Below are 22,429 nucleotides of genomic sequence, written 5' to 3'. Positions count from 1 at the left end.
CCTTCTGTGCTCGCACGCACCCCCTGCTTTGGCATGGTGCCATTCGGAGATGTTTAAAAAAGATGTTTTTTCCACTCTGGGAGAGTTGAACATGGAATGGATACGCTGCGAAGAGTTCAGCGAGTTCAGTTAATGAGAAATATGTAAATGCATCAATAACAAAGGAAAGATGACGTCACAAGCTGTGCTGCCCGGGACGCTGCCTGATAGCAGACAGGACAAGCAGGGGGATTTGTGGATTTATTTGAAACTATGCCATGTGTACGGGAGCATGTTCCTGCTTTACATCAGGGCATTCTTGCACCAGGAAGAGGACCATATGTAACGACTGATGCATTTGAGTTACTTCCTCTTTCATGGTAAGGAACTTGAGGACCTGCAGAAGCCTTGCAAACTTTGAGAATTTGCAAGTGTCACGTTGACACCGCGTTGCACATGGCAGTCACTTCCCCAGTGGTTATCTGAATGTCGCTTTCTTCGCTTCTCTCAAATGAACTACTGCACACAAAGTTCAACTCGGGTAAGGATCTCAAACTTGAGATATGAGTAAAAGAAATGCAAGAATCAGCTGTCAAGTGGGATGTACTGTGACTCTTTGAGGAAGTGCTACAGATGACAAAGAAATCCAAAACACAGGCAGTCTCCGAACAGCCTGTGGATGTGTCTAATTATTAGCAGGGACTATAACTGCTCGAACTACCTGGGATGGATGCCAAATGCTGACAAAGGCAATCATTGCATTCTCTGTAGTGAGCGGAATCAAGTCTTCGTCCTTTCGCACTTCTTTCGGGTGGGGGTTATTTATCGTTTTGGAGAAACTAGAAAGGCATTGACTTATAACAGAAGATCTTATTCACACTGGCTCAAAATCACGTAAGTATTGATCTGTTCTAAGACTGGACTGTTATCTGGTTTCTCGACCCAACCACTCGTTTGAAGAAAGTTTTTCCCATAAATACTCGATCGTGGCCCATATTTTCCTTCTTACTTCTTAATGGGAGAATATTTGGCTGCGAAAGAGAGGAGCAAGTCACGTCCCAAGATTTGAAGTCAACGTTTTCTAGATTCTTCATCACTGTCCTTTGTGGGAACTTTGTGTGGCAAACCTCCTTCTCTGTGATTTCTGCATTTTCCTGATGCTCAACGTCTTGTTCTCTCTCTCAGTTTCTGCCTTTCTTTCAGCAGCCTGTGCCAAAGTGGGCAGGGAGAAAGAGCTTGTGGTGAGGCGGGTGAAGTGGAGGCCGCTCTACGTGCTCTTTCTTCAGCCACAACCCGGTGGAAGAGCATATTTGGTGGCAGCACGTTTCTGGGTTTCTCTCCGTCAGTTAACCGCACTTTATGCACGAATGCGAGTCTGCTCTTCGTGTCGCCACGACCCCCGCTTGCCTTCCCGTAGCATTTGGCGTTCGAGTCACTAGCCTGCAGGTATTACATTTTTTTGGCTTGTAATGTTTTTAAATGTTGCACAGATTATTAGTTTTTCCCCTTTTAAAGCCGTTCTCTCAAAGCATCTGTGATACGTTTTAAACTTGCTGTTTTGGCTCTCTTGTACAGCGCTGTCTTACACTTGTAAACGTGTCCACCTCAGCCCATGCCTCGGATTCCGCCATTTTGAGTACACTAAACGACTTAATTGTCAACAACAGTTGATGCACATTATAAAATGCTCTTATATACAATTCAGTGTTGTTTTCATAGTTGTCCTTTTCTTGATGTATTTAACATCAAGTCAAGACACTTAGGTTTTCATCAGTGTGTGTGCATAAGGAATAATAGGCATTGTCCTTTACTTCTGTCTTTTTATGGTGTTGATTTAAAACGAATATGAATTTGAAAACGTTGGAACATGTCAATGATGTTTGGCTAATGCCTTGATGACTTAATGCAGTGATGTTTATGGATATGACAGTATTGTTCGAGGACGGCCTATGGTGTAAATTAATTTGTAACCTGTACTGCTTTCTGTACATTTTGTTTTTAGATAATAACTGTGTCATTATTGGCTCTTTTGTTGTATATCTATATATGAAGAAAGGACCCATATAGGCAATATAATGTTTACGAGAACATTTGCGCAGCTAAATACGGTCGTACAGTAGAACCAAAACATTTCTATCATATTGAGCAGATATTATACTTAAAATGAGTTTAAATTTAAGTTGAATGCCAGACATAAAGAGGTAATAAAATGCATTAGTTTATCAGCTAATAAAAGTGTCGTATCACAGTGGGTGGTTAGGAAAATAAAACACATACAAATATATTTACCACAAAATCTAAAAGAAAAGCACATATGCCAAATGAAACATCACAGATAAAATTTTTGACCAGATGATAAGAACATATTTTTATTTATTTTAATTCATGACAAACCTTTAGGCGATCTTCGTATTAAATAGCATGGAAAATATATCAGCATTAAATATTTTATTAAAACAACATGGTATTTCTTTGTATTTGTTATTTGCTCAATTTCACACTATTCTTTCAGAAAGATTGATGAGATCTGATTTCTTCAAAGACAAATAACCAGATTTTACCCGATCACCCACAACCCAGACAAATGACAATATTCACAGCGAATGATCAAAATACACGGGCGAATCTTATTTGAAATCGACGCACGTCTGTGAATAATGTTACAAAGAAATGTTCTCAAGATGGCGTCGGAATGCCACGTGTTTGTGTACTACTGAAAGTGATTTTTAATGCAGACTCGGTCAAATAACAGCAAACGTTCTGAATGCATTTCTGTGAGACTGAAGTAGAGCAAAAACTGTGTTGTTAGATTGAAATAACACACGATGTGCTGAAACATGTTGTTTTAACTATAGAGAAGAGATTTTTCCTGGGTAATAAGTCACTGATCGTCCACAGAAGTAGGCCGAAAGGTAATTTGTGTTTTTTGTACGGTAGAACCGGAAGGCTTGGCTGAAAGGCACACAAGTTTGTATGTACATGTTCATTTTGCTGTGAGACAGAAAGGAAAAAAATTGAATGAGGGCAGGAGGAAAGGCGAGCGTTTCCTCCACCCCCTGTTCTCCTCAGATGAACTTATCATGTAGCCTCATATTTTTGTTCTTTTCGCTTCCTTTCTCATACAGCTTGGCAACATTTACTGTAGCGTTGACAATTAGATGCACTTTGGGCTCCGACCCCACATTAGCAGGCAGGAAGTCTGTTTTTAAACAAACACGAGTTTAACCCTAAAAATGCTTGACTTTACAGCCCATACATTTCAATTCATTCTATAAACCTCAGATACGAGGTTTAGGACAAATGTGTTACTTTTGTGAAGTGCCAACCGACGGCAGGTGAGGAAACACTGCTGTTTGCCCGCAAAAACGCAGACGTGTGACATATGCTCTGTGCCTATTACACAGTTACATTGTGGGCCCAGATGGGGTATCAGAGATCTAAGTCTAATCTGCAAGGTCTTTGTATAAACAAGGCAAGGCAGCAGAACTCTTATCGTTGAGTTTCGATGAATAAGAGCAGGCTCTCCGAAGACCGCGTGACAGAGTCAGCCGAGGTCAGGCCAAGCCCAACTTCCTGTTTTTTGGGGACCGCTATTTTTGCAATGAGGGCGTTTTCCCTGGTGTAGGCTGATGACAGGGGATCATAAGCGGTATGATTAATGATATTGTTGAAAGCTTACGGCTTTCAATAGCTTAAGTCTTGAGGCGCGCTAAATGTATGTATGACTAACTTTGGAGTTTTGCTGCTTAATGTAGTTCAGCGTTTATAGGCAGGCTTTGTGCTCTATACAGGGTACAATGATTCATATAAACGCACGGCTGGGCAAAAGTCAACAGGACACCCTTGACTGAATTTATGTTTCTCATTACCCTACAAACCTTATGATCTACTAATGAAGTTCTCCACGAAAAGAAAAAGAGCTTAAGGTAGTTGAGCGAGATGAGTTGATCTGAATAGGAAAGAAAAAGCAGCTAACCAAATAACCCACTATACATGGGAACTTTTTTAACGCCTTTTTAAAGCTTAACCTCATAAAGGTGGTTGAGAGTGTGCAAGGACTCTACTTAACAGATTTCGTTTATTTTTGTCACTTGTGAGTAGTTGATTATAATACGCTGAATATAGTAATAATACAAATAAGCACATTTCTTGTTGGGCTTTCCCGTTACGACTTTACAAATGTGTAACAATTCGCCCCATACTAGACTCTACAATGTGGCTAGGAATGAACTCCCTAATGCAGAGAATGCGGATCTACAGCTGTACAAACAAAGGATTAGATGAGAAGATAGCTACTAGACAGATAACAACGTCATTATTAATGGTAAAAAAGAAGAAAACAAATAAACCGCGTGGCGCTGGTCTTGATCGTTCAATCTCATTTCTTCCCTCTGTGATGAGGGACATACTTTGTTGTATGGACGTTAAGGGGATTTTCAATAGGGAAGCTCCCCTCCTCTGGTAAATGAAAGCTCACAAAGGCATTGTCTGAAGTTCTTCTTTTTTTAGTCTTGCCCTTTTTTAATCTCGCCAACATCCCCCCCATCATTCAGTGCTCTACCATCACCCTCTTCTGCTTTCATTGAAATTCAGCCTGGCAAACCGGCGCTGCCCCTTTCTTGGCACAAGCCTCGGAGATTGAGAGACAGAAAGGAGGGGAGAAAATTAAAATGAAAAATAGGACGGGTACCGTTCGTCTGATTTCTCACTCGCTAAGGTGGCGCTAAATGGTTAATGCCAGCTTTTCTGCAGGCATTTTCGTTGTTTAATCGAAACGACTAGCGTAATCGCATACGGTCCTGGCAACCAAAACAGTGCGAGCCAGTCAGCGGGCTAATTGATTTGCCTGTTTCCTCCTCTGATTGGACGATCACACGCTAATTTGATTTGATGGCTGGGTAAGATTGAAGGTTGATCTGATTTGGTTTGATTTCTCTTCTATATCAACAGTGTATAGCACGGTGAAATGTAAACAAATGCGAGCAATTAAAAATGGCAGACGATTATTGAAAGATGAAGAGGGAGTACCCAGAACTGGCATACAAAAGCGTCTTCCAGTAACTGATGTGGCAACCTCATTAAGGTAAATGTTTGCTTTATGTTTTACTTCAACTGCTGTTTTGAAAGAGATTTTGTCACACGTCACCGTAATAACAGTTTGTGATCAATGTGTAACTAAATATAGCTAATTCTACAAAATTGCAGCTACAACAATGTACTTTATCTACTACAGTGCTGACAGGAGCTATTAAGTCATTAGTAGAGATGCACCGATACTAAACTTATCCACCGATATTCAGAGTGATATCTGCCCGTACAGATTCTGAAAATGTAATTATTATTTCTTACATTTTTTAATGTTATTAATTCATATAATGACTATTAATATTGAACATCAAACTGGTGATGTTTCTTGACATTTTCCATATACAGACCCCTAATCCATTGCATTTTGCTGTCTTCTTTTGATTGCACGGGATACATCGACCCTGATCATTGGCTGGCTTTAATCGACCGATGGCGATTATTGGCCGATATATAGATGCATTGTTATCATCTATGCTATAATAGCCGATACATGTTTGTAATAAAATGCTAATGCTACAATTTACTTTGTCACTCTGAAAATAAGGATTCAATTATTCAACTAATAAATGTAATGGATACATTTCTTTCACACCGTGTCTCCACTGGAGGAGACAGACACGACACACAGTTTGTTCTAATGGGTTTGTTGCGTTGCGCCATGCCACATCCAGTGTGGCGTAAAATGATGTAATGTCAAATTATAATGGGTTCTAATCGTGTCGTGTCGCGTCCGGGTAAGACATGGTGTTATTTTAGATGACTGAAGTGAAAATACTGAATCCATGTTAAGAACTGTGTTTTAATTGAAGTGTAGGGAAGACTATTATATAGAAATTTTATCATGTATTAAATTAGCATTTTCTTTATAAAAATGTCTGTTACGTTTTTATTCAAATGAGCACAAAAGGTGTCATGCAAATGTCTTTTATGTTCATTTTAACTCACATGTAACTATTTAAAACTTTTTAAACCAACTGTGTTTATGTTTTTGTTTAAGAAGTTTTTGTTCAATTATATCTTAATATAATTGAAAGTGTAATATTCCTCCTGTATTGCTGGTAAAGTCACTTTACTTTGGTTGTTGACTTCCACCTAAGTGCCCGTTTAACAGTTACAGCAACATTTCAGTCGCTTAGGGGAAATTACCACTGTATTATGATTCATGCTGTCACCATTTATGTAGCTTTTGAGATTTTGTCCTGTATTCCCCTTGCCATATAGAACAGTTCAGTAAATCCATTGTTGGCTTCTTTGGTATTGTTGGAATTGTGAACTTCCAATATAGCCCGAACCACTGTCAACATGAAACGCAACCGATCATTTCTTAGATTCTTTAGTCACAAAAAAATCAGGGCAGTTGTGTCTAATTTTGCAACTAGCCTCCATATGGCTTAGCATTACATATATTGAAAATGTACCAAAATGGTAATTTGCATATGAAAAAATCCAAGCAATGCTGAAATGGATCTGGCAAAACACCAAAAATACTTGTTAGTCTCCATCAAGCCGATTAACACATATTAGGGAACAGAAGGACAGACTAGTTCCTGCATAATCTAAAAATGATTCAAATGCCACATCTGTCAGACTCCATCAACATATTTTCCCCTTTCACGGGCAAAGGTGTTAAATGTTGTCCGACTAAATAAGATAATGAATGTCTGTACAACAAAATGGCTGCCAAAAAGATAGAGAAAAGATTGAATGTATGATGTTATAAGATTATACAGCATGCTAAATAACTGATGAACATGGCAGTAAAGGATGAAGCAACAGCAATATGGCAACTATGGTTGTTTCAACATTGCATTTATAATCGATTTGAACTTAAGTTAGCAAACCTGTGTTGAGACAACCATATCTCGCCTGTCTATGTTCCAACAGACGGTGTTTATGCCAAAACCATTCAATGACTGTTGCCCAGAATGGGCCAGAAAGAGCATGTGTATGCTAATGAGCTAAGAGGACTTTTGTATGTTAACAAATTACAGCAAGTCAGTTCCCGGGATGAGATTTGCATGTTTAATTATGCAAAACAGACATGTTCCACCTCTTTACGCCGAACAATAACTGCATTCATTTTTGCAAGTGATCCGGAGTTTGATCTCTGTCCCACTTAGCTTTTCAATCGATGTAAATGAGGATTTTTTGTTGGTTTTATACACTGAAAAGTGTGAAATGCAACATGTAAAGCTTTCATGGACAATCCATCTTTTTCAAGAAAACATATTCACTCCCTATTGCAAACGAACGCTAAAATATTTGAATGTTGACGAAGTGCTGCCCTGACTATTAACACTTGTGTGCTATCAGGCTAATAGAAAGAAACCTCCACAAACAGACTTTTCTTACATTTACACAGCATGTCTGGAAGTTTTGTCGTGTGTCAAAGAGCGCTATTGACTGGAGGGTGAATCTGGTTGTTGTACTGATGCCAGACTGTGTCCCACAGTGCGTCGAGAGGGAGATTTTACTCCTTCAAACAGCCTTTCAGAGCCATGAACGCGTGAATGGTTTTTCAGGCACACCTCGCAGAGGTTACAAGGAATGCACAGCAACCGTACCGTAAAATGGCCGATGCGACGCCATTTTGTTTTCCCCCTTTTTTCTGAGTAGAATATCAGTATCGCGGCTTTGTTAAAGCTACAGGAGGCAACCGGGAGCCATGTTTTACATCGTCTGTTTACTTCAAAAGCATAGCTTATGCAAGGTTGTCCTGTCGGAATTAGCAGTTTTTGGCAAAACGGGCATGAATTCCTGGCGAAGGATCAAGACTCTTTTTTTTTCGTGATCCAATGCCAGCCTCGCTAGAATGAGTGAGTAATTTCTTTGGCTCTCAAAATTACTGCTCCTGCTTTAGCCTGTATCCTGGCTCAACACATTCAACGCCTCGCACTGTTCTCCACATTCTCTTTTATGTTCGATAGGTGTTCACATTCAAATAAGCATCGGTGACTCTGAAGAACACTGGCTGAGATCTCAGACGACTGTTTTCTTTCTTCAGCAAACACAGGAATAACTGGCATTTTGATTTTTGGGTGAAATATTCTGGTTATGTGATTCTGAAGTCGGGCACTTGTTGGCTAACTCAGCTGATGTAAAACCTTTAAAGACGTTTTTGTTTCGCAAACCCAAGTGAAAGTTAAACTTGCTTTACTATATTTTACATCATCGTGCTAAACTGTTAGTTGAAGCGCAGCAGCTACAAAGCTTTAATTTAGCTTTTTACAATATTTCTAAGTAATTTGACTTACAACTAAAATACAGTAATTTAACGCATAGCAAATTTTTGTTACCAGATCTGTGTATTTATACTGTATGTGGCATAAAATGCAACATGTGAACTATTTCTTTGAGCCCCTCTTCCACAAAGTCTATCTCTGTTGTTGTGCTAACCAACTCTTCTATCTTCGCAGGTATTCTAGACTACTGCGGACCAGTTGGTTAACATCGCCTGGTTATCTGTCTGCTGTTCTTGGGGCTGAGGTAGTAGATTGAATAGTTGTGGAGCCACGTGCTCTGTCACTGAGAAAACTATACAATCTACTGTCTTTCCTAAGGCGACAGCCAAATCGTCAACTAACAACACAGCGTTATCTGAAACAGTCACTGTAAACACTTCCTGCCAATGAACATTCTGCAACATTATGGGTTTCTCCATCTCAATTCTTTGGTATGATTTTAAAGTCAGCATGAAATGCAAATGAACCCTGGTTACTTTACAATTAAGTCTTACGTGAATGCATTTTGCATTTTTATCCAAAGCAACTTAACACTACCGTTATACATGTTATCTGTGATCTTTGCACTGATAACACAGTGCTCTATCATTGGAACATTGCTTTATACTGTACGTTGCATAAATGCACGTTTTAGAATTTTTTAAATTTTTTATCTTTTGTCAACAGGTACAGTCATAATTTCCATTTTGACTGACGTCAACAAACAGTTGTTTTTAAACCTCTCCCCTGCTTATAATATAGAGACGACGCCCAGGAAGTTGGGCATGTCCATTCTGTTTTCCCAACCCAAATTAGTTCTTGATGAATTGTAGTCCCACTTTACATTTTTTGTAGTTTAATCTCCTGTTTTGTTTAGAAGCCCATCAGATTATGAAAGTAAAATTGGAGTCAATGCCTTTCATGTTGACCATAAAGATGCATAAGCATACATGGTAAACGTTAGTTATTGGAAATTAAGTAAAGGAAAGAAAAGCGTGTCGTTTTTATAAGTACTTTGAAATGAACATACTCCCAAATATTCACCCATCTTCCAAATGTCAATCAAACAGATAATCCTTCCCCCAATTCACGTCATTGGTTGAGCCAATATTTACATTTTGGTGCCCTGTCAGGGTGAGGTAGTAGGTTGTATAGTTTGGTGGGAGGGATCAAACCCTGTTCAGGTGATAACTATACAGTCTATTGCCTTCCTTGTGGTACCAACTATCTGCCGGCTAGCAAAAAAGCATCCCTGAGGGCAATCCACTAATCCACTAATACCAAACATATCTGAAGCAGACGTACACGATGTTAGTCTCTCTAATGCAGGCTTAAGATGCTGCTATAGTATTTCATGAGGAGAATAAATCAGATTAAATCTGATTTACTGAGCTGGGATTTATGGCTAAATCAATATTCCAGTTTTGCAGTTGGAATGTATTTCTGTGGAGAGATCAGACAGATTTTACATACGTAGCATGAAATGTTAACACTTGTATTAGACAAGAAAATGGCTTGGACATATGTAAATAAAATTAAACAATATAACAGATCTCTTTTCTCCTTTTGTGTTTAGGTTGATTTTTGTAAATTAGGGATTATATCAATTGTGTCAGAGTTTAAAGGAATATTTGCACGAAAAAAACTATTATTTTGTTACAAATTCATCTCGGATGTACAGTATACTAACTTTCTTCAAATTCGACTCAAACAAGGAGCTAGATGAAAATCTAAAATATAGCTCACTGGTTTTTGCATGTCACATGACAAGCAACAACATAAACAAACGTTACTGCGCATGCACACTTTTGAGGCCCAAACTAAACTTCCGGTACACGTCGCAAAGGATATAGTACCTGCAGATTATTTCTGATAACAAGCAAAAGATATAGCGTGTATTAAGTATAATAGAAAGCAAGTTACAAGTACGTCTGTCCATTATTTTGGATTACCAGTAGAAGAGCCTTTTCTTGGCTAATCTTAAATGTGACAAAGTTACACAACCCATTCAACGAACTGTTTATTTAATCAAATGCATACACAATCAAATTTAACAATTTTGTGTTTAATACAATTAATTATTACAATATGAATACAATTAATTATTTATCATTTTTAAAAGGTATATTACTAGCCACTAGCCAGACCCATAAACTAACACAGACTTTAGGCCAGGCATGTGATCCGATGAATCCGCATATAACTAGTACCATGACACGCAAGAACAAATGAGATTCCAAGTTATCAAATGGTCGCTATAGTGCACAGATGCTCAATTCTGCATATTAAAATTGAAATGTTACTGAATAAGTTGAACTGTTTTCCCTTACAAGTGCTTCATTTTGATAACATTTATTTACCCACTGGAGTCGTTTGGATTACTATATATGGATATTATATCCATCAGTATGTGATTTTGCGACCTTCACCATTCTGAATACTGAATTAAAGAAAACAATATGACAGCATTTGAAACACTTTACAATAAGGTGCTATTTAATGCATTAGTGAACAGTGCTTTTACAGCATTTATTAATCTAAATTCATGTGAAATTCATAATTTACTAAAACATCATTAAAATCAAACAAAATCACTGTTAACATGAGTAAATGCACCATGCACTAACATGAATAACTATATTGACATGAACTAACAAAGATGAATAAATACTGAAGAATTATATTGTTCATTGTTAACATTTACTTATGTTTACTAAAAGCACCGTATTGTAAAGTGTAACCATATTATGTGTTTGTTGTTAACTGGAGGAAGTCAAATGCTTTTTTCTTAAAGAAATACAGATTTACATCGGTGAGTAACGTAGTTCGAGGGGATTTAAATACAGTGTTAATGCTTCATTATTTGTTAATCAGTTGCACTTGGTAATGTACAGTAAATGTAAAGTAAAACATCTAGTGATTCTCTGACAAATGAATCAAATAAGGTTTTAAAAGTGATGCATTTATTTGACATTGACAAAGAATATTTGTGCGAGGATATCTGACGTTCAACAAGTCTTAACAGTATGAAAATACACAGCTCAAGGCATGCCTAGTCCAAAGTGAAAGGTTAGCATGTAGCCCAACAAAGGTGTAAAGTCCTTATAGTTCTGCAGAATATGTAAATATTTAAATAATATGACATAACACAACACATATTTGTTGCAAAAAGAATACAGGTGCATCTACTGTAGGCCTTAAAAGAACATACAGTAATAAGAGACAATGAGCATGTTGAGTTCCTTCTGAAAGGTTAGTCATATACTGTATATATATATATATATATATATATAATTCGATTTCTTGTAAAGTTGTTTAGAAGGCAAATATGTGTACAAACATCACTGTGTCAACAAAAGTCGAACTTTGGTCTCAAGAGCTGCACATTAAAGGCTTTGGTTAAAGGCTTTGTTTGTGTTGTGAGTATAATTTTCAATGATTTAATTCTATGAAATGTTATTAAAAACACAAACTTTGCCAAACTACATAAGCAAGCAATATGTGAAACGTTTAAATTGTGGATGGTTATACTAAGGCATATGGTACAGGCCGTGTACTTCTCAATGTTGGTTGGCCAGATACAAGGAATCATAGTTCACTGCATGTATACATTTTAATTTTTATGAATTTATGATTCATTAATGGATTGTCATTTAATAGATAATACCAAATAAGAAGTATTTCATAAAATAATTACTAAAATATTTCAATCGAATTTCAAAGGGGCCCGAGAAAATATCGGGGGGGGGATTACCACCCCTTTGGATCATAATGCATTTCTGATAAAAACAATTATTTTACAGTATGTCATCGATAACAATTTTTTTAACCCTAATATTTAGGCAACCTAATAACATGACAGTTTTGAAAACATTGTTTCAAAAGCTTGTGGTGACCTCTAGTGGTCATAAAGCTGTATATGTTATCAATGTTACAACACTCTAAAATTGACTCAAAACAGTTTTTAACAACAACAACAAATTGCTTGATGCTGCCTGATGGAGTGAGTCATGAACCAGTGTTCAAGGGTAATGTGATCTGATGCAGCTTTCTATTGTCCTGGTTGGGATCTCCCCAAAGATCTTTGGCCTCTCCAGCATAACACATACTGTCTCCAAATCTCCAGGTAAGCTTCTCGGATCTTTCTGATGCGAAGTGCGTAGATCACGGGGTTAATGGCTGAATTGGCATGAGAGAGGAGAATTCCCGTATAGAAAGCAATTTGTGGGACACCTTTTGGACCTGATGAAAGCAGTATACAATTCATGAGATGCAAAGGCATCCAACATGCAGCAAACAGAAGGAGAACAAGGGCAAGAGAACATGCCAGACTTTTCTCCTTAATCAGAAAGACCCTTAACGTAGATTCGCCTGGCACGGGGGTCTCATCTTCCCTGCGAAGGCGTTTGCGGAGACTATAGAAGACCAGAGCGTAAAGAAGCGTCATGACTGCCAGAGGGAGTAGAATGCAGCACAGGTAGTTGAAGTATACCATATAGGGCAGTGATATGACAGATAGGAAGGTGCAGGTGATGTAAGAAGAGTTCAAAAGAGGTGATTCGAGACAATCATTATGCCAGCCAAAAAGTGGAGTAAATCCCAACAGACAGGAAATCAGCCAACACAGACCCACTGCGATCCATGAACGCTGTTCAGTGGCTATTTCTTTGTACCTGTAAGCACAGGGTAGAGTTGAAGGAAAAGGGATAGGTCACGCAAAAAAAACACTTTCTTCATTTATTCATCCTCACGTCATTTCAAACCTATGTTATGTTTATAGCACTTAAAATATTAAAGGTCCAGTGATTTTAGTGGCATCTAGGGGTGAGGTTGCGAATTGTTCACGCCTCCCCCCGTCCTCCAAGTTAAAACAACTCAAAAGGTTGTTTTGCATGTACCTTATTACGACAAAAGTTCAAAAAATGTAAGCACTGTTTTGTGTCTGTATTATGTGTTTTTGTTATTCAACATTACTTGCGTTACATTACTTGCTCAAAATGCCTGAATATGTGTGTATGCGTAATGTAAATACAGTTAACACGACATTTTGAAATGAAAATCAAACCACAGCACATGCTATTATTGCAAAATAATGCCCCAAAATGTACATTTTATAATGACGGCAGGCGATAGTTTTGCCTGCAGCCGGGAGAGTAGCTTCACCCTCACTGCGCTTCATTGTGTAAGGTCTTATAAACCTCTTAAGACATAGGTTTGTAAATTATATTGCATTTCTGTCAATAGATCATCAAAAAAATGACACACAGCACCTTTAAGTGGCTTGTCGTCATGCATGCAAAGTGATACAAATATGATAAGACTCTTACCTCAGAGGTATCGAGACACGCAGGTATCGGTCAACAGCTATAGCCAGGAGTGAGAGCACGGAAGCTTGAGTCAGTACCAGCACCACACAGCTGACTGCCAGACAGGCATGAAACGGTATCTCAACCCAACCGTCCACCAACACAGCCAAAGGCACTGCCACCACACCCACCAGAAAGTCTGCCACGGCCAGAGACACCACAAAGCAGAATGTGGGCTGACGGAAGGTCCGTCTCAAACACACGGCCCACACCACCAGCACATTGCCCAGACAGCATGCCACGGCGATGAGGAGCTCCAGCGATGTGTAGACCTGCCACACCATGATGAACAAACTGTACAGAGCTTGCTTGGAAATATCACAACTGAGGAGCAACATCTGAAGCTGCGAGTGTCCAGCTGGTCTGGTCTCATCCACACACCCTGTTCAGTATGCATCTCTGGGGGTCTAATTTCCACTCATCAGCCTTGCTTCTGAACAGACAATTTTATTCAGATGCACATCTGTACTTCATCAGCTAATTCCATCTACAGGCCGACAGAAATAATGATGTTAAACTCCAGGTCGCAATGCAAATTATGGAAAACATATTTGTATCTGGGACGTATTAATTGTTTCGCACTGTCGTGGTCTTTGTAATATTTGTCAGCTTTGGGGGGCTTGTGTAAAGTACAGTGGCGGCCGGCCAATAGAGGGCGCTAGGGCGCCGCCCCCCTTAAGCCACAAAAAAAAAATTAAAACAATTAAAACAAAAATAGTAATAATAATGAGAAAAACATCAGTATGTCAATATTTGTGTGTTTTAAATATGGAATGCACCCAGTAATACATGTAAAATATGATACAAAATCATATTTGCAACCTTTCCTCTGCCTGTCTGACCGCTTCATCAGCTCTGGGGCGATAGAGAAAGCGCCCCAAGGAGGCGGGTCTATGTAGCAGTTAAGCCAATTGCTAATTTAAGATATGAATGTATGACATAAAATTTAGCCAATCAGCGTTCTTAAATAGAATCCAAGAAGGGCGATCATTTTATCGCCCCAAGCCCTGATAAAATAAGGACTGGGCTCTAGGGGCGCCATTTTTACTAAACGACAATGGCGAGCGCGGACGTTACTCCTCCAAGACCCAACCCTAGCTCGGTGAAATCTCTCCTCCAAGATCCGTTTGAGAGGAGAACTTTGTCGGAGAAAGTTCGGGTGAAAGAGCTGGGCCCAGATCAACCTGACCTCTCAATCAAACAGCAGGCTAGCGAAAAAGGGAAGCAGTATATGCGCGGCTTCTCCCGTAGCTGTTCAGTTCAGTTTAAATGCAAATAAAAGGCTTGTGTTTGTGCATCATGATGTTTATGTTTTTGTGTACGAATGCCTCAACTTTTTAATATTGGCATTAAATAATTACTGACTATTTCACTGAGCACTGCTGTCCTGCAGTTTGTGTTAAATTTTATTGCGATGGTTACGGAAACAAAAAAAAAAGGATGGCACAGCCCCACCGAGAATATTTTTCACCAGCCGCCACTGGTAAAGTAACACATGTGTAAAGCTAACCGAGTCAAAGGCAATGAGAACAACTATACACAAATCCACACAAAAAAGGTCAAGGGTCAGATTTGTGCATTCCATTGATGTATGGTTTGTTAGGTAAATATTTGGCTGGGATACAACTATTTCAAATCTGGAAACTGGGGGTTTGCAAAAAATCTTAATATTAAGAAAGTGAGCTTTGAAGTTGTCCATCAGAGGCGCTGTAGCAGGCCATTGCTGAGAAGAAACAGGTTTGTTTTAATGGTCTCTATTGGCTTACCGCTGTAATGACGTTGTGTAGAGTAGAGGAACACAGCTGAAAGCTGAAATTCTTAACGTTAAAAAACGTACCAAACTTGTGTGGGTAATTCCCAAAGAGCGGCCAGCAGCTAGTGAAGTTTATGGGCGTGTTTGCCGCAATTTTTGTTCGCAATTTTGCGGCATCAATTCACAAAAATTTATTTTGTATGGAGAAACGTGGCCTTTGTTTTGCCTTTGCGCTAGCGTCCTCTTAGCCCCGCCCTCTTGTTCTCCGCTCATGCATGTCCCCTTAGTGTTTCATCCCCTCACCTTCCCTGCGTTATCTCCCGTTAGTGTTCATTCGCTTCACCTGCCTGTCACCTGCCCTGTATCATCAGCCTTTTTAGTGTCCCCATATAGTTCCCTTCTGTTCAATGTGTTATCTATGTAGCCTCATCGTGTCGTCATGTCGGATTACCTTGGCACTGTCGCCTTCTTATTTATGGTATACTGGACCTTCTTTGTTTTGCCCCCTCGTGGGAAGTTCTAAGTTTGAGCCTTGTTAGTTGATTGTTTTCCCCATTTATTGTTTATTATTGCAATAAAGTCTAAAAAGCAGAAAATTTTATTTTCAACTGCTGACTATGTTTTGGGTTCTGCTTTCCGCATATTCTGACAGATTTTCATATACGGTCAAATAAATACCTTAACCAAGGTTTTGCCCAGATTGTGTCATACATCTCATATTTTGATGGTCTAACGAAATCTGTAGTGTCATACAAAGCTAAATATTTCTTACGAACATGACCGGCCACTACTTTATTTTGCATAATACACGGCACAGAATACCTTATCCCATAAAACTGTGTGCTTGGCTTGACATTCCATTTGCAGTTTACAGCTAAAAATCGATATAAACAGTGATTTTTTTTCATCCGATCATCAAGATTTCATTTAGCACCAAAACGGATATAAAGAGATGTTTTACAGTGTGAATGCCACAAACATAAGCAGATGTCAGATGGTAAAGTACATTATGGTAAGCTGTATTGTAATGTGACTGATGTCATGTCAGCTTGACCTGTTATTGTTGCAAAAAGCAATATGCAGTATTTAGTGTTCAGCATAGTCCAGCAAAAGCATTTCTACCTGATCTAACTCTTACATTTAGTTGTGCTGTTGTCACTGATGTATTCGATTCGATTATCAGATCGATTATTTATTGAATAAATGTATAGTGTATTTCAAAGTAAAATGGTTACATTGGCTATTCATTTGACTGCTGTTCTTTCAGTTTCAGTGTTCGCTGCATATACAAACAACATCTTTTCCATCTTGTCGATCATTAACAGTTCTGTTGCAGTGGCGGTTTTCCAGCATACACATGCTTTGCATACGAGGCCTAATAAACACATTGGAGTCAGCAGGCGGGCTTGTGGTAAACTGCCATGAGCACACGTCATCATCTTAGTAAGTTCACCACAATGAGGTTTAAAAGTGCGAAAGTAATGAGCCATGCAAGATTTCAACAGACTGGAAACAAATACAGATGAGAAATATTAAGGCAGGTCATGTGACGATATGGCTGAAAATCTGATAATGTTACAGACTGTGTTGAGGGTATGCAGTGTCCGTCCGAGAGATAAATATGCACATATGTTATACTTGAAACTTCACGAGGCCTCAGTTATGAACTTCAGGGTTCACATTGCATGTGATTGAAATGTTTACTATTTACTCTTTATGTGATGCATATTTTTATTTTCAATTTCGGCCTCTTTTATTTCTGTGTATGTTACTCGGCTAAAAAAGTACCATTTTATTGCAATTTCTAAATATGATACCATGGTAATATGCAACATTACATACAGTATACTCTCATACTGGCAAAAGGCATCAACAGTGAAAAAAACGTACAAAGATTTGAATTCATTTTTCTTTAAATATAATAATTGGGGATTCACGTTGTGTACATATGACATAATTTACGTACCATGTACATTCACATTATTACATGTTAGATAGGATTATCTGACATCCTAAAATGCTCAAGAACATTTAGCAGGTTAGTGACAAAATTGTGTTGGTGTTTGTGGCTTTCAATGATTTAGCCCATTGTATCATGCATGTTTTTTATGTGTATTATAATAATAATAATGTTTTTTTAGACATTTACACTTGGAATATCATGATATTCCTTATATTACCTTAGACTTTATACATTACCACAGATGCACGTAAATGTATGATAAATCATAATTGTAATGATTAAATGTTCTTTATAGCAAAACATAATGTATCTGAATGTGATTGCTTATTAATAATCGCCCAGCTTCGCTGTTGAAATAATTTTATTATCAGCTGTATTCGAACTTTATTGAAAAGATACAATTTGTCAAATGATCAAAACATCAACAGAAACGGTTTCATAACTACATACAACGTAGTAAAGATCAACAATCCTTAGATTCACATATTTCAAAGATCCATTCCTTCACCTGTCATTTAAACATGATCTGCTTAAGAATCCCCTTCATTCACAATCAAACCTTGTCGAGTCTGAAGTAAGCCTCAACTACCAAATAATATTGGATTATCAGTGTACATATGCCCAGATTATTATGACAATACTCAGTATTTGTTTCTATATTCCCACTTCGAGGAAACCGGCTCAACGGATGGATGGATGCAACACTAACTACCCATAAACCTTTGTGAGTTGTTCTGAAGTCCTCTCAGTGTTTTCTCAGTGAACTGATAGGTGAGTTTTCGCTTGACTTTGCAGATCTCTCCTGTTCTGGAGTAGTTTCGGAGGGCTCTCGCCATCTTCTGGTACGTCATCGTCTTGCGGTTGCCCTTGCGTCTGCCCCACATCTCGGCCAGCTTTTCCTTGTTCTGGGAGGAGAACTGAAACGTTCCGTTGTTCGACTGGACCCACCAAATGCAGCTCCTCATATCTGGTGTCTGTAGCATCTCGTATAAGAACTGGAACAGCCGTTCTTTCCTTTTACCTGAGAATTGTTTGAGTCGTTGTTAAATTGCAAGTTTAGATTTCTGCTCTCATTTTGGGTAAAGCCTGTTCTTAAGCTAATTCTTCAAACAAATCCTGCTAGTGAACATGAGCCAAAATGACAAAAGAACCATCGATGGACAAACAATGCTGCGCCTTACCAGAGAGAGGCGTCAAAGCAGAAGAATCGCACCCAGTCTGTCCTTTCCCGTCTGTGGCCGGAGATGGAGAAAATTCTTGACATCCAGAACTGGTGGACAGAGAGTCTGAATCGCTGCACTGGTTTCTGTCATACTGGCAGTGTCCCTAAAACACACATTGTCATCAATAACAACAACAACTACTGCTGCAGTTATAATCTTGAACATCTTTAAGTTGGGTGTGACATACCCACTCAGTAAAACTGGACTGACAGAGCCACGTCTGCTGCTGCTGAGACTGTAGATCATGTGTGTTCTCTGTCACTGGTGCTCCACCATAATGCCATTCATATGCGTAACAACCGGACCAGTTGTTCCCTGTAGAAACAAATCACTCATATGGTCACACAATCAAAACATCAACAGTCTAGCAAGGTGGCTATGTGGCTGTATTATTATCAAAAAGACAATACATTTTTATGTTTATTGCTTTATGTGCTAATTTTATGTGCTTTATATGCTAAAATGGTATGTTTGAGAATAAACAACGGCATCAATCAATGTTTTGAGTTTGGGGGCGGGGCTATCTGTCTGACCAATTGCAGATGTCGGAGGTACACTGTAAAAACTAGCATTAAGATTTACTAGATGTTTTGTGTTAATCTGCACAATTTTATGCACACTGTTGTTCTTTAAGTAAATTTACGTTAATAACTGCGCAAGTACATACCACAAAAAATATTACATTTAATTATTAAAAACTATGCAAAATTTAAGCAAATTACACAAAAATGAAGTAAATCCTAGGTTCTTTTTACAGTGTACAGTATCTACGAAATGTAATTTCAATAGCGTTTCTCACAATTTCACCATATTCCAAAGAAGTAAAGAAAAATGTTAAAAAGGAATAATAATGATATAGAAATATGTAAAAGGAAAAACATTATATATGTCTGTCTGTCTATAGTAAGTATTATTATTCATTTACAAATGAATAAATTCATATTTCTTTACTATTTATTACATAAATAAACACGTATTTAATAATAAATTAAATTATGAATGAATAAAAATGCTAAATTGATTCATTAATAATAAATAATTAAACAATACAGAATACATTATATTTTTATATTATTATATATTATTCTTCCAAAATGAATGAATCATAAATAATTAAATTAGATAAATAATGAATAATAAATATACAATTACAAATATTACATAAAAATATAGTATTCATATGAATTATTAATATAGTATAAAGGAATACAGAATACATTATATTTTTGTCATTCTTCCAAAAGTTCATGAACACTATCCGTATGAATAATTGTCTGAAGGTCTCTTATTATACAGTGTGACATCTTCTGATCCACATAAGCTGCTCATAAAAAAGGTAATAACAAACTTTAACCTTTAACACGTACTGTACCTGCTATTCTGTGCTGGTCTTCAGTTCTCTGAACACATGATCCTGACATCACCTCCACTGAATGCTCTTGTAGATACTCCTCAATCACATCAAGATCAACATTCCTTGAAGACGCCTCTCTGGGGCCTAGATCTTGATAGTACTGAATCTGTGGGGACATAGAAGCAGGGAAATCTGAATTAAAGATATAATCACATTCAGTACAAATACTACACACTGTACCATCAATAGGAGCCTAAATAAAAACATCTTAATAATCAATCATCAATAATCATTGAGTAACTTTCATGTTAAAGAAACAGTTCACCCAAAAAGAAAGATTCTGTCATCATTTACTCATCCAGAAGTTCCAAACCTTTATGCATTTTCTGAATAGGAATTTGGAAGAATGTTTGTAACCGAACCGTTTGGGGCACTACTGACTTCCACATCCAAAACTTCTACGGAAGTCAATGGTGTCCCAAAACCTATTGGTTTCCCACATCGTTTAAAATATCTCCCGTCCAAGAGAACAAAGACATTTGAGAAGCTTTAGAACACCTACACGGTTAGTAACTTATGACAGAATTGACATTTTTTGGTTAACTGTTCCTTTAAGAAACAAAAGTAATGTAAATGTTTTATTTCGGTTAATTTGGTTACTGTTAAACTTTTACTGAGATTTGAGAATTACAGATGTATTACAATAGTGGCAACGCATTTTGTTTAACAAGTATATCTACAGAGTTTATGAAGGAAAGTTTATAAAAATAGAAAGTCACAACTAACTTAGTAAATGTATAAACCCCCTCTGGCTCAGTACTGCTAAAGGTGAAATTCTTTCTCAACGGACACATTTGCATGGCGAGTTTGTGTCAACAGACTTAGTTACGTTATGCATCTGTTTTGACATACAAAGTAGCACGTACACATGCAAACACATACAACGACTCTAAAACCTTTCTGGACATTAAAGCGTTTTCAATTTCAAGCAAAATATTACACACAAAAACATTTTTAAGTGAAATTCAAACAGTATTTGTACAAACCAGCGAGCAGTAAATCAAATAATATTCAGTAACAATTGTTTTTTAAGGATGTTGTCATTTCCAGCGTTTTTAGTTTATTCCAGTTGCTTTTAGTAAGTCATATGTTCTATCACGGGTTTTCATTCACGAAAAAATCCCTGTTGTTTAAACAAAAACTACAGATTCCATAGAGCAGACTTTTATCTGTCGCAAGAGTCTTGCGATTTTGCATATTTTCTTCAGTCAAAGAAAACGGAAGTATAAATTATACTCACGTTTTCAAGGGTTGTCAACATCTGAAAAAATAAACACAATGTCAGATAAGGCAGCCGAGTCCACACTGAATGAAAAGAATGCTGTGAGAATGCAGTTTCATTACAATCTCTAGTGAACTCGTGTTTTCCACAAAATACAAAACAAGCAAGACAAACTGAAAGCGTGAACAACACAAACCAAATTAAACCAAAAATCACAGACATCATCACCACAAATAACGCATAATACATATGAACTTAAATGAATATGAAGGTTAAATGACCTTGATGTAGTTCCAGTCGCTTTGACAGATATGAATGTATCACAATAGAAAGCGAGAAAGGAATAAAACTGCTGAATAAGTGCTTGGAACGAAGGATGGGGAAGTGCATCACCTGTAATACACCTGTTTCACTAATCTCTTCCCTTTATATCCTCTCTCTCTCTCTTTACCGCCCACTCTCCTCCTCCTGTGCCATCCGTCCATCATCCAAATGCAAATCTTTATTAATCAAACATTCGGCTGGGTTTAACGGTATGGCCAGTCCCTTGTGTTCTGTCTCTCCCAAAGGCTTCCGGGCATTTGCTCTGTTTTTCTTCTGCGTCCTTAACAAAGTGGGATTTGACTTGTAACTGCCGCAGCTATTACTGTAAATAGTTTGTCTGGATGAATCGTCAGACATAAGCATTACGGTCGGGATAGCCATCATGACTCATTACGTGATGGATGGGAACTACTGGGGGTTGATATAATAGAGCTCATTTGCATGAAGCGGTATGACACGAATAGGTTTGATGATGCATGTGAGGTGATTTTATGTCCTGTCTTTGGTCAGTGAATGTCAATAAGTCACATTCAGCAGTGTGCGTTATTTCAGGGGAATAAATACCGTATTGAATATGCAGATGGAAATATGATTTGCAAGAGGTTGATCATTTGAACAAAAAGAGTAAAGCGACAAATCAGACAGATGTTCGGTTGTGAACCAGTGATGTTTGATGTCATTGACATCCAGCTTGAGATTCACATCCAGTTCAGATATTGCTAATCGTCGCTCATGATGACAGTCACCAGATAACTTTTTTACACAAAACTTTTACATATTATATATAAGTCACATGAGAAACATACAGTAAATAAGCACAACAGTAGATGTGTAGCTGGTGTGATGGCTCTTGTGTATTAAAGCTTTGTTACTAAA

General features: G+C 37.8%; 2 protein-coding genes and 1 long non-coding RNA gene across 5 annotated transcripts; 1 reads left to right on the top strand and 2 right to left on the bottom strand.

The window, feature by feature from the left end:
* The first annotated feature begins 698 nt into the window (after window positions 1–698).
* Window positions 699–9,812, top strand: LOC306906519. Of its 2 annotated transcripts, XR_013787842.1 has the most exons (4): window positions 1,264–1,425; window positions 4,930–5,062; window positions 8,484–8,740; window positions 8,976–9,812. It is a non-coding gene; the product is annotated as an uncharacterized lncRNA (long non-coding RNA). The 2 variants fall into 2 exon arrangements; XR_013787843.1 differs by lacking the exons at window positions 4,930–5,062; window positions 8,484–8,740; window positions 8,976–9,812 and adding exons at window positions 699–873; window positions 1,555–2,432 and having other exon boundaries at window positions 1,186–1,425.
* A 2,527-nt stretch (window positions 9,813–12,339) lies between these two features.
* LOC306906693 (adenosine receptor A1) lies at window positions 12,340–13,938 on the bottom strand (the record flags this gene model as incomplete). Its single annotated transcript, XM_079478293.1, has 2 exons — window positions 12,340–12,961; window positions 13,616–13,938. The coding sequence occupies 2 exons, from the start codon at window positions 13,936–13,938 to the stop codon at window positions 12,340–12,342; spliced, it is 945 nt and encodes a 314-aa protein (XP_079334419.1).
* A 3,367-nt stretch (window positions 13,939–17,305) lies between these two features.
* Window positions 17,306–21,631, bottom strand: LOC306907072 (uncharacterized protein). 2 transcript variants are annotated; one of them, XM_079478905.1, is made up of 6 exons: window positions 21,511–21,631; window positions 21,248–21,268; window positions 19,966–20,113; window positions 18,781–18,908; window positions 18,552–18,696; window positions 17,306–18,391 (listed from the first exon to the last, which is right to left on the bottom strand). In XM_079478905.1, the coding sequence occupies exons 2-6, from the start codon at window positions 21,266–21,268 to the stop codon at window positions 18,075–18,077; spliced, it is 759 nt and encodes a 252-aa protein (XP_079335031.1). In that variant the 5' UTR covers window positions 21,511–21,631; the 3' UTR covers window positions 17,306–18,074. The 2 variants fall into 2 exon arrangements, with proteins under 2 accessions (XP_079335031.1, XP_079335032.1); XM_079478906.1 differs by having other exon boundaries at window positions 17,716–18,391; window positions 21,248–21,631.
* Between the last annotated feature and the right edge of the window lie 798 nt (window positions 21,632–22,429).

This window comes from Barbatula barbatula (genome assembly GCF_947034865.1).
Source record: "Barbatula barbatula genome assembly, chromosome: 17".
Taxonomy (NCBI): Eukaryota; Metazoa; Chordata; class Actinopteri; order Cypriniformes; family Nemacheilidae; genus Barbatula; species Barbatula barbatula.
The sequence above is the reverse complement of the archived record's forward strand: the minus strand, read 5'-3'. Positions and strand labels throughout refer to the sequence as shown.

Excerpts from the sequence above, each read along its gene's own strand:
- LOC306907072 (XM_079478906.1), bottom strand. The coding sequence starts at position 21,478 with ATGTATTATGCGTTATTTGTGGTGATGATGTCTGTGATTTTTGGTTTA. Across the intron at positions 18,909-19,965 it reads AGACCAGCACAGAATAGCAG|GGAACAACTGGTCCGGTTGT; the intron begins GTACAGTACGTG and ends TTGTTTCTACAG. Across the intron at positions 18,392-18,551 it reads TGCTTTGACGCCTCTCTCTG|GTAAAAGGAAAGAACGGCTG; the intron begins GTAAGGCGCAGC and ends AACAATTCTCAG.